This window comes from Coffea eugenioides, chromosome 6, assembly GCF_003713205.1.
Source record: "Coffea eugenioides isolate CCC68of chromosome 6, Ceug_1.0, whole genome shotgun sequence".
Lineage (NCBI taxonomy): Eukaryota > Viridiplantae > Streptophyta > Magnoliopsida > Gentianales > Rubiaceae > Coffea > Coffea eugenioides.
In genome coordinates, this window is record NC_040040.1 from 11,039,956 (window position 1) to 11,056,324 (window position 16,369).

The following is a 16,369-nucleotide window of genomic DNA, read 5'->3' on the forward strand; positions in this document are numbered from 1 at the left end:
TTTATTATAATAATACTTGATAGTCTTGGATTTTTATCTCTTTGTTGTCTTTAATCACCAGTGAAATGGGAAGGAACAAAGATAAAGAAAAAGAGAAACATACCCTGTCTAAGTTCTAAGCTACAATCTATTTACTCGTCATCGATCTTGGTATAATAGGATGAACTGATCGGATTATGACAAAGGAAGGATTTAAAAGCATAAAATAAAACAGGAACTTGAATTAGATGATAATTACCACTCCTGTCAACTTTTAGTTGTACAAAACATGGAAACATGCGTCACATATGCATGGTGTTCTATTGTCTATTGATCCTATTTGCAGATGCATTCACATTAAGAATTTCAGCTATTACAACCCAAACACTGGTGTCTTATATGAAGCATTTTTCTCGTCCTCGTTCAACTGAGAATAATCAAAAAGAGAAAGCACAAAGAAAAGTAGCAGTAACACGAGACCTTTTAAATCATCTGGCTCTTAGTGTTAATTAAGAGCCCTAATCACCCCTAATTGCTGGCTCTATATCTACGGGCCTTTATTTTTTTTTTAGAGTTTTCTGTAGGGAGTGGATCCCGCAGACTAATCCCCTACCCCCGCAACTTGCTGGCAGCGAGATTTGAACCAGAGACAACACCCCATCTTCAGCAGCCCCATGCCACCAGACCAAGTCGGGGGGGGGGGGGGCGGCCTTACCTGTTTAATTACACTGGTCTTGAAAATCATTTTGTGGGCTATTTTTGGCTTACAACGAGTGCAATTTTTTTTTAATCTTTTGTTTATGCTTAAATTAAGCTGGTGTCGCTTTTCATCTTGTTTCACGTGATATTCCGCGGGTTTGTGTTTGCTATGGGACCCTAAACAGTATCTAAATATAAGGAAAATATATAAATATGAACTTATGCAATTTAATGAGAAGTTGTGTGTCATTAACTATTATCTAATGGGCCAGTTAAAAAATTCCATCTTCTGTAAACCCACCATATGTTCATATAAGCAAAAAAAGAACAATCTCTAGCTTCAAAATATTCTTAAAAACGGACTTCTGTATACCCGAGTCTGTTTAGTCATCATTATTGTGTTCGAGTAAGAGTACGAAGGATATATGGACGCGTATTGTGAAAACATTTTATGGTCAAATTTTGGAAAAATCGTTCTTCTTCTTCTTTTTTTTTTTTAAGTTAAACAAATTACTTGACTGATATTCATTTTTCTTTCTAAAAAAAATTTATAGGTAAATAAATTACCCAACCTACATTCATTGTTTTCTTCAAAAAAGTGAGATCTAATCTTTTTGCACGTAAAAAGATAATTAAGTATGGATTTCGTGGTGGATTCAGCTAAAAAGTGATTAGAAACTTAAATTAGCACTAAATTTGATTTTAAAAGGGATGTAAAGCCAGCATTTTAAAAGTGCGGGGTGCAAAAACTTATTTGATAAAATGTGAGTAATTTTTTAAATGATTTTCCCTCAAACTTTTGTAAACGTATATTGGGGAAAGGCTATTGGCGTTAAGATACAAAGACAAGAGACAGAAGAAGGAAAAATGCTCTCATGAAAAAGTAATTAATCAGCTATTGAGGTTGGTTCAGTGACCATGGGCAGGGTGTGTATGAGTATCGAATTCGATTTCGCTAAATTACAGCTCTAAAATTGGAAATTTCAAAATTTTGGATATTGGAAGTTTCGACCGATTTCCTAATTAATCCTTTTAATTTTCCATAATTTCCATTCTTTCTTTTAATTCTAAAATTGCTTCTCAATTTCTGGTATTTTGCATGCGCCAAAACGTCTCCCCGCCCCACTAGGGAGACCAAAAGGTGATCCTAAAATTACCCCAAACACAAGGCACAACGAATTGACAAATTGACCAGACCAAAAAAAATAAAAATTAAAAAAAGGACGCATTTACAAGAAAACAAAAACAACTAGGCCATGTTGCTGAGAAACGACGAGGATGACAGAGAAAGTTCAAGAGTTAGAAATTTCAGGATAAACGTCAAAGTTCAGCAGCACCGGACACATATAATTTTCTCTTGACGTACATCCATCAATTCAGCCCCTACTTACGTGTTGGCGCGTTTTCGATTTCATGGGCCCGGTTTGGACTGCACAAGTAGTTGACCTTTAAAAACACTTGATGTAGAAAATTAATTGCTGACAATCCGAGTTGAGAAATTTAACAGGAAACCCCCCATTTTCTTTATATTTTGTTTGTGGAAATGGTGGTTGAGTTTTTTCATGGAAACACCGCTCTGGCATTAATCCAAAGCTTACTTTCTTTGACCACCCTCAAATCTTTTTTAATATGCTGATTGGGGTACAAAATCTCAGAAAAGGTTAGTCGTATTATAAACCTTTTGTGAAACTTGTTGCAATGTAACTGGAAAAGTTGTTCAAACAATTTTCTCTGTTTGAATTCATCAACCACTCGTGTCTTTGAAACTACTGTTGTTTTCAACTTTTCAATATCCCAAAACCATTTTCCAATTCCATTCCCACCATGAAAATGTAATGAACCTTCTTAGTTCAACTGGTAGTAGTATATTGAGAATTCAACGACAGCCGTAGAGTTTCTAGTCCACGAGTTTACCGTATTTGGTACTCCCTTTGAGCTTTCAAATAAGTATTTCTTTGTTTTCTTTTTCTCCCAATTTTTCTACATCAGACTTCTTGAACTCCATGGGTATATAAGGAGAGGAGGGAGACTGGTCATAATCATAGAAATCTTCCTGTGTTAAATAATTTGGTGAAAAGTGAAGATATTTTCTCCCTTTACTACCTAACACTTCTTGAAGAACAGAGCAAACTATCTCCCCAAAGCTTCGATCTTTCCAAAATTTAGGTCAGTCATTCAATCATGATATCAAGATGGTTTACTTAGTTCTGTTTTGTTGTTTTTGGGTTCCATGTCAGAATCTGTGGTTGTTCCTGTCTCTTTTTTGTCTTCCTATCGGGAACTGTCTCTCTCGGTTTCTATCAAGTTTGGTAATACAATTCAGGAACACGATTATTTATTTTCTTGAGAAACTGAAAACAGGGATATGATGTGAGGTACAAAATTTTGGAGTATGGATTGGTTATATTTATGGAACTGATATTTTACAGCAACGCAGGGTGAATAAGGCCACTCAGTAATCAAGAAATGCTATTGCTAGATATGAAAGCATCAAACTATCATAATTCATTTTGGTTTATGAATTAGAATATATTTTCATTTATGTGCTTCTGAAAGTTTTTTCTCGGATAAGATGAATGTCCAAGATAATTGATCATTTTTGGTTTCCAAATGGCTTATTTTGCGCATATTTAACGATCCATTTATGTTGGTTGCCATGATGTTGGTTTTCAAAGTAAACTTAAGATGTCTCTAGAAATTTATGTTGATGATAGTTTACTCTTCTTTAACAATCAATTTGTAGGTGGATATTTGTTATGGGTTTATCACTATCATTACTTTTTTCCGCCTGGGAAGAAATTCTGAACCACCGTAGATTTCTGAATTTCGCAGACAACAATACTTTCCATTCAGTACACGGAGAGATGACCGTCAGTGCAGATAGCTTGAAGAAAGCAGATTCAGAAGTTGCCTCCAAGACGGATGTGTCGGATGAAGTTTCAAGGAAGAATTCAATAGATTTGAAGAACTGCGAACCTATGAGATTAATGCTTGAATCAACGCTTTCATTCAAGAATCTAATTCAAGACGTAAGAAAACCAGAGTCCAATGACAGAAATGCAAAAGCTGATGGGGCTGTTGATGTATTAACTCCCTCCAGTTTTCTTCCTGATCTTGCTATGCTGTACTCTCCACGTCCTGTGAGCGAGCTTGATGCTGCAGCAGTCAAGCTTCAGAAAGTCTACAAGAGCTACCGGACTCGAAGACACCTTGCAGATTGTGCAGTTGTGGTTGAGGAGCTATGGTGAGTCTTATACACAGTAAACTATCTGGATATTTCCATTTGTATTTTGGCATCTTTTTCAGTTAGTTGACTAGTCTTATATGTTTTAGGTGGAAGGCATTGGACTTTGCAGCTCTCAAGCGGAGCTCGGTATCATTCTTCAATGATGACAAACCAGAAACTGCTGTTTCACGCTGGGCTCGAGCAAAAACAAGAGTAGCCAAGGTCTCATTCTCAGCCATTTTACGGTGCCTGAACTTTTTTTCTCATTTTTTATTGAATAAATTATCAAACGTGCTTATGAATTTTGTTTTCACATTCAGGTTGGCAAAGGCCTATCCAAGGACGAGAAGGCTCAAAAGCTTGCCCTACAGCACTGGCTTGAGGCTGTAAGTGTTTAGCTTCTTTTAGATACTTTTTCCCAATTCAACAACAAATGACAGATCTTGAAGTAATGAAGTTTGCTTGGATTTTCTTGACATGCCTGTAGATATAATCTAATTTTGGATCTAATCTATTTGGTAAAGTCATAATAAGTCTAATATCTAAGTAGTTGATAGAAATCTTTTTCAAAGATTATTAGTATTTATGAGTACATCTGAGTAGATAATATGTCATATTGCACTCACTGTTCTTCCTCATCTCTTTCAGATTGATCCACGCCATCGGTATGGACACAATTTACACATCTATTATGATGTCTGGTTTGAAAGTGAAAGCTCGCAACCTTTTTTTTACTGGTGAGTGTTTCTTTGTAGATCTTGTTTAGCTTGTGATCTCGTTTGAGAAATGCATTAAGATTGAAAATAGAAGTTTATGATAGTTTACTTCAAGGCCATTCGCTGCATCTGAAGTTTGTCCAAGTTGATGAGTATACCATGTTTTATATTTTACTGGCCTGAGTTTTCTTGTAGCTGACAGCAAATTATTAAAACATATCTTAACAGACATAGTTTCTGTGGCTGATTTCCGCTAACAAAATCAGCTTTGATATGTAGGTTGGATGTTGGAGATGGAAAAGAACTAAATCTTGAGAAGTGCTCGAGAACAAATCTACAACATCAATGCATCAAATATCTAGGACCAGTAAGTTTCAAGTCACGAAACAACATAATCATCATATAGATTCCAATTGTTGAGTACATTTTTAGCAGATTTACTGATGCATTACACAGGACTCTAATTTGGCAAAACTTTTCTTGGTTGTTACTTCTGTTTCCCCTCATTAGAAAGAGAGAGAATCATTTGAAGTTATCGTGGAAAATGGCATGCTAGTTTACAGAGAAAGTGGCATGTTTGTCGACACTGTTGAGGGTTCCAAATGGATATTTGTACTTAGCACATCAAGGAATTTGTATGTTGGGCAGAAGAAGAAAGGGACTTTCCAGCATTCAAGTTTTTTAGCAGGTGGAGCTATTACAGCAGCCGGAAGACTTGTTGCTCATGGTGGAGCCCTTGAGGTAATTATACAGATCTACTGACTGCTGTGAACATCCTTGAAAGCTGACGGTAAATGATAATCATTTTCTTATATTACAGGCAATTTGGCCATATAGTGGTCATTATCATCCAACCGAAGAGAACTTCAGGGTGTTCATTAGCTTCTTGGAGGAGAACCGTGTAGATCTTTCAAATGTTAAGGTATGCGTAGTGCAGTTTCTATGTTTTCTGGAAATATTATGCATTCTCTACTTTATATCATAGTGCATATCGTGTGCATCCACTATGAACCTGGAAATACTAATAAAAACGCAAAGAAGTGAATTGGCTCCATTCTTTTTTTTTTTTTACATGTTTGAGCAAAATCTTCAGATAAAACAGATGGCTGATGATACTTTTTTGTCTTCTTTACTGGGCAGAGATGTGCAGTAGATGATGATCTTCTTTCGTTTAAGGTTCCTGATGAGGAAGCAAACGCTGAATGCAATAGGAGCGCTTCAGCAACTACAGAGCCAGAAGATGGAAGCACAACTGATGTACATGGTCTGTCTGGGAAAGATGCAACAGCAGCCAGTCGCCAAAATGCCAAGAACACAGCTCATCTGACTGTAAAGCCTCCCCTATATACCATGGCTAAACACTTGTCATGCAAGTGGAGTACTGGAACTGGACCACGAATTAGCTGTGTTAGGGACTATCCAACAGAATTACAGAGCCGAGCACTTGAACAAGTTAATTTGTCGCCTCGTTTGGCTAGTGGAGCATTGTTCAACTATGGTCCAATCCCATCCCCAAGACCGAGCCCAAAGGTTCGCCTTTCTCCTAGACTTGCATACATGGGACTTCCAAGTCCTAGAACCGCCATTCCAGCTGCTCACTGAGATTAAATGGGAGCGCAAGCTTTTTCCCTGAGATACGAATAAGCTGAGCCTTAGCAGATGTACAGGATATGGGCTGAATGCCAATAATGCTCCTGATATGATCTTCGACCCCTTGTGATAAGAACGAGGAAACTAACTTGAACCTTCGTTCTTTTGTTCTTTTAATCTAGTTTTGGTAGGAAATTAGTTGAGCCAAGTATTGTTTCACCCAGTTTTGGCTCCTTCAGTTTGAACGTAGGTTTGATTGATTCTTTCAATCTTTGTGTACGCCTGATCAGTTTATATTGTTCAATTCATTCTAATTTATTCATTTACACGCTGATTCAAAAAATTGTAGCAGCACGCTATGTAATTTGTTTCCTTTGTTTAGTTGTAAAGTATATCATATTGTAACAGCAAAATGAGATTATCTATGTTCACAATGCTGTAATCTTGATCCAAAAGCAAAACTGTAAATTGTTAACTGCGGTGAAAAAGATCTTGAACTCACTAAGGTACAAACCAGAAATAGTTAATTAACCAGTCTTGAACATTTTTTGTTTGAACCGAATTTGTACAAATAAAATCAGAGTAAACCGAATTTGCTTGAACTTTTTTTTTTTTTTTTAATCGACTATAAGATAAAGATAGAATCAAAAGAAAAGTATGATGCCTCAACTTTAATTTCCAATTGCTTTTGCTTATAGACCATAGACCAACAAAATTTTGTTTCACTTTACTCCCACAGCCAAGATAAAAAGCAGTGCAAGTGAAATGGATACGAGTTCACGAGTTGCCACCAAATGGTCAAACCGGAAGGAAGAGTTAGGAATAAGGATTGCATTCGAATCAATCAAGCTACTCGCGCTAGCTCGAACTCAAGTATGACTTAGTGGTACTATGCTCCAATGAGTATTTTCATATATTTATGCGTCGCTTATGAGTAATTATATTTATGAGTGATTAAGCTTGAAGACCAAGCTCAAGCATTATATTTGTGCTCTACTTATGAGTAATTACATTCATGTGAGTAATTAAATTTAGTCGAGTTCGAGCATAGCTAAATTATTCTAGTTTGTGTTCAAATCAAACAATATTCTCAACTCAACTCATAGACACCAAGGTAACAAATTCTGATCACGTGACATATGGCCTTCATTCAGATAGATGAAAACTCATGTGACCTTAGACCCTACAAAAACAGTAGCAGAACACCATACTCGGAGTATCGAAATTGGGGCAAGAGCGGTTGCAAGTAGAAGCTATCCGGATGATTTGGATAATATATATATACAAACGAGTCGAGTCGAATCATGTCTTAACTTAGTTTTATGAAATTCGAATTCGAGTTCAATCTCGACAAACTCTCAATGTAAAACTCGAACTCGATCTTAAAAAAAAATAATTATTTTATTTTTAAAAATAAATAAAATAATAATTTTTTAATAAATAATTAAATATTAGGGATATATATATATATATATGTTATTTTAGGTATTTGGGATATTATATATATATATTAGGGAATATTAGGGATATTATATATATGTAATTTTACTATTAAAATAAAAAATAAAAAAAATATATAATCGAGTCAGCTCACGAACTAACGAGTTGAATATTTTTGAATTTAAATTCGACTTGATCAGCTCGAATTCGATGTTGACCAAACTCGAGTCGAGTTCGAACTCGAACTATTTGTAAGCGATTTAATTCGTTTTTGAAAGTGAATTACATGCGAGATAAAGTGACTTTATATCCTGTGGAAATGAAACAAAACCGGCCCTAACGGTTTTTGTGACAATCATTTGGCCTCGGGTCCTTACAGGAACTTCTCCCACGCTCATTTCTCGTCATTGAGCGCGTGAATGCACACTGCCACGAGCATTCAATTTCACACAAGGACACACACTGAACGGCGTTGAGTTCGTTAGATCAACTCCAACGCCTATATATTTAGAGAGATAAAAAATAATATGGTAATAGTACTTAGTATATATCCATATTTCCATGGCATGACAGCTTCTGTATTCAGATTAAGCAGAAAAGAAGTACTCCTACTATGAAGACGGCTCTTTTGCTTGCTCCTCCTCCTCCTACTTTTTCGTTTTCAACCTAACCCTGGTAGTAATTGTAGTTGTACAAAAGAAAAAAGTGAATTAATTAACAGCTTTCTTACAGTCAATTCAATCCCTAGATCTCTAGGGTTCGATAATCGGTGACCTTTTTTAGATGGAGCCGCGTGTCGGAAATAAGTATCGCCTTGGTCGGAAAATTGGCAGCGGATCGTTCGGCGAGATCTATCTAGGTTTGTTCCTCAAAATTTCCTTTTTAAATTTTGTTTTTTGTAATTTCACTTGAATTCACGATTCCCTCCCTCTGGATACTTTTGGTGCAGGGACTAATATACAGACCAATGAAGAAGTTGCAATTAAGCTTGTGAGTGTGTTTTCTATGATTGTAGACTTGGTCTTTTTCCCTTGTTATTTGACTGTTCTTTGAGGTCATCAGATTAGTTTTATCTTTTGAAGTATAGGTCATCTGGGGCAATTTGTGAAAAATTTAATGTGTGACATTGGGATTTTTTTACTTGCCTAATATGTGTGTATATGCTAGTTAAGCGTGGGAAATTTATTAACGTAGTTGCACTAACACAATAAGATACCGTTCCGAGCATTTGAAGTGCAAATGGAGCTGTCGAATAAGGTTTAGCAAAGTAGGATATGTTTGTCTACCGTCAAATGGTTTCTGAAAAGATTCAATTCTGAGGATTTTATTTTCAAGGATACTGGATGTGGGGTTATTTTTGCTAGTAAGTACCTGCCGTCGTCCTTGGATTTACAATTCGGATAATACCATTGCAAAAATTGCTAAGTAGCAAGAACTTGAGGAGGATGTCTCCAGAATGAAGTTTTCTTATTGGTCGAAGTTGTTAAGATTCTTACTTTCTTCTGTTGTTCTTTGAATAGCTGTTTGAAGGTATTTCTTTTCCATGGTCAAGGTATTACTGAGAGAGTGGGAGTTGAAGAGGTCCTTTAGCCAGGCTGGAGGTGGTTACTGTGTCATATAATTATGTACCTGATGTTTGATTTGCATATGTAAGGGTTTTTCAGTAGTGAAAATTCTTTTCTTGTGGGAATCATGATAATATTACACGATTCTTTAGAGAAAGCCCTGAGTCCTTGCATAAGACTTTAGATTAAGTGGTGATTGTTCTTGGGTGCAACTAGTTGAATACAGTGTTGCAATTCTGACTTTAAACTCCCAGTGACAGCATCTTATTTTCATACTACTACTAGTTGTTCAAGCAACAGAAGCTTGTGTATCATGACTTGTTTGCAGACCTTTGTATTCACTAATGAATATGACATACTAAACTATTCTAGTAAAATTATCAAGTAGGAAAGCAAACTTTGGAAGTGAAATTTATCACAACGGTAATTAGTTTTTTTTTCTTGTTCTGTAATGAATTGTAATATTTTGCTTGATGTTGAGAATTAGTTAAAACTAGTAACAGTTTCACGATGCTTAGCTACTCAGAGTAATGCCGCTACATTATGTATTTTGGTGTTTAAACATTTGTATCTTCTTTTGATGGTTGAAGAGGAGAGGAGGAGTTTCTGACTATCTGCGATGCCTATAAAAACTCACTGGAATTTTTTGTTGGAATTCGTATTTCATTTTGCTAAATCTAAGGAGAATATGTGGATGATAATAATTGGCTACATTATCATGTGCTGTAGCATGTCATTCCTGTCTTCTATAATATCGTAGTATTTTGCAGATATCTCTAGTACATATTCAAGAAGTTTGTTAACTGAGCATGATTGTATTATATACTTGATATTTAAATGGTGGAGACAAACGGATAGACTTGCTTGGTGAGACAGGGATAATTTGTTTTTCTGATAAGAAGCAATAGTAGCTGGTCTCTTTGACATGCATATTGTTGATTTTGTTGCTCTGCAAATTGCTGAAAGTTTATTTATTTTGTTCTATGAGTTTAGTTGCTTTATTCTCACTGAGACAGCATGTTCAATCCTTATTTCTAATTAATTGGTTGGGAAGTTTGAGTAGTTGAAACTTTTGACATGCCCTGTCCTCAGGAAAATGTGAAGACAAAGCATCCTCAGTTACTTTATGAGTCAAAGTTGTACAGAATTCTGCAGGGAGGAAGTAATGAATTGCAACCCCTTTTTCTCATTGTTTCTGATAAGATTTGCTTTCCATTGTCTGTTACGTTTGATTTATGATGGCTTCACGTGCAGCTGGAATTCCAAATGTGAGATGGTTTGGAGTTGAGGGTGACTACAATGTTCTCGTCATGGATTTGCTTGGCCCAAGCCTTGAGGACTTATTCAATTTTTGCAGTCGGAAACTTTCTCTAAAGACTGTCCTTATGCTGGCAGACCAAATGGTCTTTTCATTGACTTGGTGGCTACTTTTGTACAGTTTCAAATATTCATATGTGATTGATTTCCCCTCTTGATTTTGATTTCAGATCAATCGTGTTGAATTTGTTCATTCAAAGTCATTTTTACACCGAGATATCAAGCCAGACAATTTTCTTATGGGCTTAGGACGCCGTGCTAACCAGGTTGCAATCCTATCTCTGTCATATTTGAACTGAATTTTTTCAAGAAAATTTACTGGAGGAGTTTGGGGTGCAATGCAGGTTTACGTCATAGATTTTGGTCTGGCTAAGAAATATAGAGACACTTCAACCCACCAGCACATACCGTACAGGTGAGCTTTATAATGGTTTTACATGGAAGTGGCTGACATATTTACACCATCATTTTGTTTTCATTCGTACCAATGCGAACATCTTAACTTTCCCTGCAAAACTTCAGCAATACTTGACATGTTACTTCTTGTGTCAATATATTATGGGATTATGTCGGGTTTATGTGCAGTATGACCGCTTACAATGTCACATGACGTGTATCAATTCCCCTTCTTAGAGTTGTTAGATGGGGGAGCAACTTGTCTTCAGAACATTGAAATAACTTATCCAATTTCTTGTATAAGCATCTTATTTGTTGTTGAGCGTTTCCGTAGCTGTGGAGAAGGGATTTGTATCATTTTTCTTTATACTTTTTTTCCTCTAATGCTTTCTCCTGTATATATCTCCCCAACTTTTGATTGAGGAGCAGTAGATTTTCTGATCTGAAAATTATTACAGTCTTGGCAATGTCCATCTGATTCCTTAAGATGTCTTGGGATTTCCTTATCAAGTATTATTATTTTTTTATAATGTATTCTTAAGCAAAATGATGGTAGAAGATAATGTCTCCCCTTGCATTTGTGCTTTTCTGAATAAGTAGTGAACTTAGAAGTAAATCAAATTGTAACTTCTGTATTGCATAAAGTCTTATCTATTGGCTTTTTTGTGCTTGGGAGATTCAGTTTGTATTTTCATTTTCTACTGAGATAGCCTTGGTCTCATTTACCTTATCTTTTCCTAGTTGGTACAGTCTTCGGTGGATTTTTACACTCGTTTATGCATTGACATCTTATTGCAGATATCTAATTATCTATTTTGTCTTAATAAAGAAACTAGCTATGGTTGTATTCTATGTTTGAGTGTTTTAACCATCTCTGCTGCTCCTACTCTGTGTTAACTGCATCTCTCTCATGCATAGATGACACAAGACATTTATTGTGTTGTGGATTATGCAGCTTTTTCACTTTTCTTTGTTTGTTAGTAACATTCTATCTGCTGATACAAAACTGCAGAGAGAACAAGAATTTGACCGGAACTGCTAGGTACGCAAGCATGAATACTCACCTTGGAATTGGTTAGTATTCTTTTCATCTGTGCTTTGTGGTTTATGTTGCTTTGTGGTTTATGTTGACTCGTACAATTATGCTGTGTAATATTCTAATGCTTATGTCATTTCATCCTTCTGTGTTTTTGGATGTTGTAGAACAAAGCAGGAGGGATGATTTGGAATCTCTTGGATATGTTCTTATGTATTTCCTCAGAGGAAGGTGAAATTGGCAGCATATCGCTCCATTTATTTTCTTTTAAACCATATTAAGCCATGTTGACATCGATTGCATTCTCAGTCTTCCATGGCAGGGACTGAAAGCAGGTACCAAGAAACAGAAGTACGAGAAAATCAGTGAAAGAAAGGTTTCTACATCCATTGAGGTAGTTCTTTCCTCTTTCTTGGTAAGACTGTTGTTGGATTGGGCTTGGCTTTCAAGAGAAATTTCAGTGGTTATGTGCTATTCTTTCAGGCCTTATGCAGGGGTTACCCAACTGAGTTTGCTTCCTATTTCCATTATTGTCGGTCACTTCGTTTTGAGGATAAACCGGATTATGCTTATCTGAAGCGAATATTCCGTGATCTTTTCATTCGTGAAGGTTCGCATCAATAAGCTTTAGAGTTTCCTTCGGATTGCTGACAGTAGCATGAGCTATTTGATGAACTTTATCTCTACTCAATTGGATGTATCATATTTCATTCTATTTTGCATGGCAATGTAGGCTTCCAGTTCGATTATGTTTTTGATTGGACAATTTTAAAATATCAACAGTCTCAGATTGCTGCACCACCTTCTCGGGCAGTTGTAAGTCTTATATATTATTGGATTTTCATCCATTATCAATGATTCTACTTTTCATGATGGTTTATCTGGCTTAGGGTCCTAGTGCGGGAACAAGCTCAGGAATGCCACCTGCTATACCCAACATTGAAAGGCAACAAGGTAGTTTTTCCTTGCACCTTGTATGTAAATGTCTTTCTCTCTGTAATGCAGTGATGATGCATTTATATTCTTTTGGAACAAGTTGTGTATGATTTGCCTTAGCCCTTTTTTATATCTATCCCTCCTCTTAGTAATTCTAGAAACTTTAGTCTATGCTGGTAGATGCCATGATGTTCATTCTTCTAAGTGCCTCTAAGGAGAAATATTTTTTCTGATATTGGCTCCAATGTCTTTCCCAATTATTGTCTTTGTTACAGGTGAAGAAGATGGAAGACAAGCTGGATTTTCTTCAGCAGATCCTTCACGACGAAGAAGTTCTGGTCCACTCTTAAATGTCGGGAGTTTATCTAAGCAGAAGAGCCCAATTGCAAATGATTCAACAAGCAAAGAAGTCGGGGTGAGTTGTTTGAATGATATTTAGATTTGCGGAGAAGGCATATTTGCTATGATGCCTGTGCTGGTCTTTTGCTCGTTTTGTCATCCTTGTCTTACATACCTTTGTTGGTTTACTTGTGCTTTTTGGATTTCATTGTTATTTGCCTGCCATTGCTTTATGCTTCTGTTTCGGCCTTTGGTGTTCTCATCCACTGTTCACTTTCTAGTTTATATGCTCACTGTATTTTTTTCTTGGCCATTATGTGTTGTCTTCCTCTCTCCTTTATGTGCATTATTGAAGTTTTACTGCCAGCTAGAATTCATTTGATGTTGAGCTCTTTAAATTTTGTGGATATTCCTGACAGAAAGCATGGGAGAAGAGTCTCTGGGGAAAAAATTATAATAAAAGAAGAAGACACAGAAAGGGGGGGGGGGGGGAGAGAGAGAGATCAAAGTGTATGAATTAGAAAAAATATTTGTTCTTTTGGCTATCAAAATATTCCATTTTCATTTGTATCAGTTTTATTGGTTTTTTTTGGCTATCAAATTGTGTGTTTTAGCATGAATTGGCTACCAGCCTGCTTTGGCAGTAGAAGTCATGCATGTACGTGTAAGTTAACCTCTTCGGTTTTGCAGTTATCAAGCTCTGCCTATTTGGGAAGATCAAGTGGATCATTGAGAAGAGGTGCTATAGCCGGTAGCCGTGAAACATTCACTGCAGGAAATGATTCTGATCCTACTCGATCTCGTACACCTGAGGCTAGTCCAGGGACGGCACAGAAAATCTCTAGCGGACAAAGGACCTTGCCCCTTGGTGGATCCTCAGACCCCAGGCACACTTCATCTGGCAAAAACAATTCTGGTGTAAAAAACTTTGAGTCCACTCTCAAGGGCATTGAGAGCCTGCGCTTTGATGATTAATAGATGGTTCATTGCTGGATGCTTCAGTTTTTACATTTTGTACATCGTCAACATCATCCACTGGACATCCCATTAAATTCATTAAAGCTCTTGGAGTTGCATTTCTGGGAAGTTGTGATATGGAGAGTAAGATCAGGCTCGGTATGGATGCTCCCAAAGACCTTAGCGATAAAGAGGACCAGATTGTGCAACAAAATTCAAGACAGGTGAAGCTCTGCCCACTTGCGTGGATATACTATTGGATCTCAACCACTGCTCTTTTTTCTTTTTTCCTGAGTGCTGAGAGTTACTGGTTTAAATCATCAGGGAACTGTAAATTTGCAACTTAATTGTGTCTGCCCGAGGACCTGCTCTTATTTTTGTTCGTTTCACAGTTCCTGGTCATGCATAAACCAGTGCACATTTATGTAATGTTTCCTTATTTTTGTAATGGCTTGTTGACTGAATTTTTTTACCTATCGAAATGGTGAAAACTAGAAGCCAAGAAAAGAGGATGGTGTTGCCGGTCCTCATTAATCTCCTTGAGACCTTGACGATGTAATATATTGACCAAATAGCCATATCCTTTCACCAGACACTCGTCTGTTTGGTCACCCTCGGATATTTCACCTCGAGAGAGAACATTATTGAAACTAAACAGCAAGCTTTAAAAACACTTACCGTCCGTGTCTTTCTGATCCAGGCCCATGCGGCTAAACTTTTCACTGCAAACAGTGGTAGGATATTTGGCAGAACTGAGATCAGCTCTTCCACAGATGGCTCCTTAAAAGGCATGGGATGGAGCACTGGTAACCAAGTGGGTGATTTTTCATGAAGCCACTAGTCTATTATTTAGCATTTTCCTCTTTTTTCTTTTTTGCATTGATCTGCCACAAAGCCCGTGGTGCTTCACGCTTCTGTTCGCTTTTTTTGAAGTTGTTGGTCAGGATGTTATTGACGTTCATCACCATAAATATGGTGAAACCAACTAGTGACGTGTGGCATCCTTTATTTCATCTTTTGTGGTCGAACAAGGTCTCAGAGCTTGAAAGATTATTCGTGTTAACCAGGTTGATGCTTCTGCTTGCATGCATAAAAATTTCCACTTGGACCATTGATTTATGTAGATGGATGCAAGCCAAATGATTCACATGATCAGGTTTGAGGAAAAAGATCCTTGCTTGCAAATCAAGGATCAAGAACATCTACAGTTGTTGAAGATAATTATACCTAGCATAACAAATCTAACTAATGCATGCACTAAAACAATAAATGTCAAATAATAACTTTTAGTACAAATCTCCTAAGAAAATATAAGTAGCTATCCTCCTACACTCGTTTATGGTGATGCATTCATTCTGTTAGTGCATAGTATGTTATCCTAATACCTACATCATAAAGTACAGTTATGGCTGAATATTTTAGACTTCACCCCATCATCAAACACCCGAAGATGGAAAAGAAAGAATCATGATTCTGTTCAGATTACTCTTGACCATACAAATCTTTCTATCCACAGGGCCTTCAAGGTGAGCGTGCATCAGTGCATGTGAATGTGTTGGACAAGGAAATTTGGTGAGATCACCTTTTCAAGAGGGGACTCGCAATCATCTTTCCAATTCAAAAGAGGGATTCATAATTTCATCCATCCTTTTTGCGGAGCGGAGAGTGAACAGCAAATTAATCTTCATCAGAATAAAGACGACACATGAACAATACTGCAGTGACAATACTGACAATAAAAAAATGGTAACTGTCAATGAAAAGGAGCATCTTAATCCCAAAATGGCTAAGGCAGATGTGCATTTAACGTCAGACTCGTACCTCCTTCAAATCTGGGCTCAAGGCACTTAATGAAAGCAAGCTTGCAGGAACTATTTTCCTTTTTTGAGAGGAAGGAGGAGGTGGCTGGGGGGCGGAAATGTTGTTACAACACAATATGAACTCCTACCCAGGAGACTGATTGCCATTAAGAATGTGTGAAACACGATTTAAATTGTTAATAATATGGCTTCGTCAGTGATCGTGGGCCAACTCGATTTTCATATTAGTTGGTTAGTACTTAAATCCTTCAGTGGACTGACTTGATTGCTATGTAACTCAGAACTGAAGAGTCCAAGACGAGAATAATAGACCAGAAACATTCAAGTGCGAGTAGTCAAAGGAGATTCTATGC

General features: G+C 36.9%; 2 protein-coding genes across 4 annotated transcripts; both read left to right on the top strand.

Annotated features, from left to right (window-relative positions):
• Positions 1–2,417: 2,417 nt before the first annotated feature.
• LOC113775629 (IQ domain-containing protein IQM1-like) lies at positions 2,418–6,397 on the top strand. Of its 3 annotated transcripts, none has more exons than XM_027320580.1 (9): positions 2,418–2,844; positions 3,422–3,922; positions 4,012–4,126; positions 4,225–4,290; positions 4,553–4,641; positions 4,900–4,987; positions 5,131–5,361; positions 5,441–5,542; positions 5,761–6,397. In XM_027320580.1, exons 2-9 carry the CDS (start codon positions 3,435–3,437, stop codon positions 6,220–6,222), a joined length of 1,641 nt encoding a protein of 546 aa, XP_027176381.1. In that variant the 5' UTR covers positions 2,418–2,844; positions 3,422–3,434; the 3' UTR covers positions 6,223–6,397. The 3 variants fall into 3 exon arrangements, with proteins under 3 accessions (XP_027176381.1, XP_027176383.1, XP_027176382.1); XM_027320582.1 differs by having other exon boundaries at positions 3,494–3,922; XM_027320581.1 differs by having other exon boundaries at positions 3,511–3,922.
• Positions 6,398–8,114: 1,717 nt separating this feature from the next.
• LOC113773399 (casein kinase 1-like protein 2) lies at positions 8,115–14,734 on the top strand. Its single transcript, XM_027318039.1, has 15 exons — positions 8,115–8,325; positions 8,434–8,509; positions 8,600–8,640; positions 10,308–10,377; positions 10,470–10,618; positions 10,703–10,798; positions 10,877–10,947; positions 11,941–12,002; positions 12,132–12,195; positions 12,274–12,358; positions 12,448–12,574; positions 12,698–12,780; positions 12,855–12,918; positions 13,176–13,315; positions 13,930–14,734. The coding sequence occupies exons 2-15, from the start codon at positions 8,434–8,436 to the stop codon at positions 14,212–14,214; spliced, it is 1,413 nt and encodes a 470-aa protein (XP_027173840.1). The 5' UTR covers positions 8,115–8,325; the 3' UTR covers positions 14,215–14,734.
• The last annotated feature ends 1,635 nt before the right edge of the window (positions 14,735–16,369 follow it).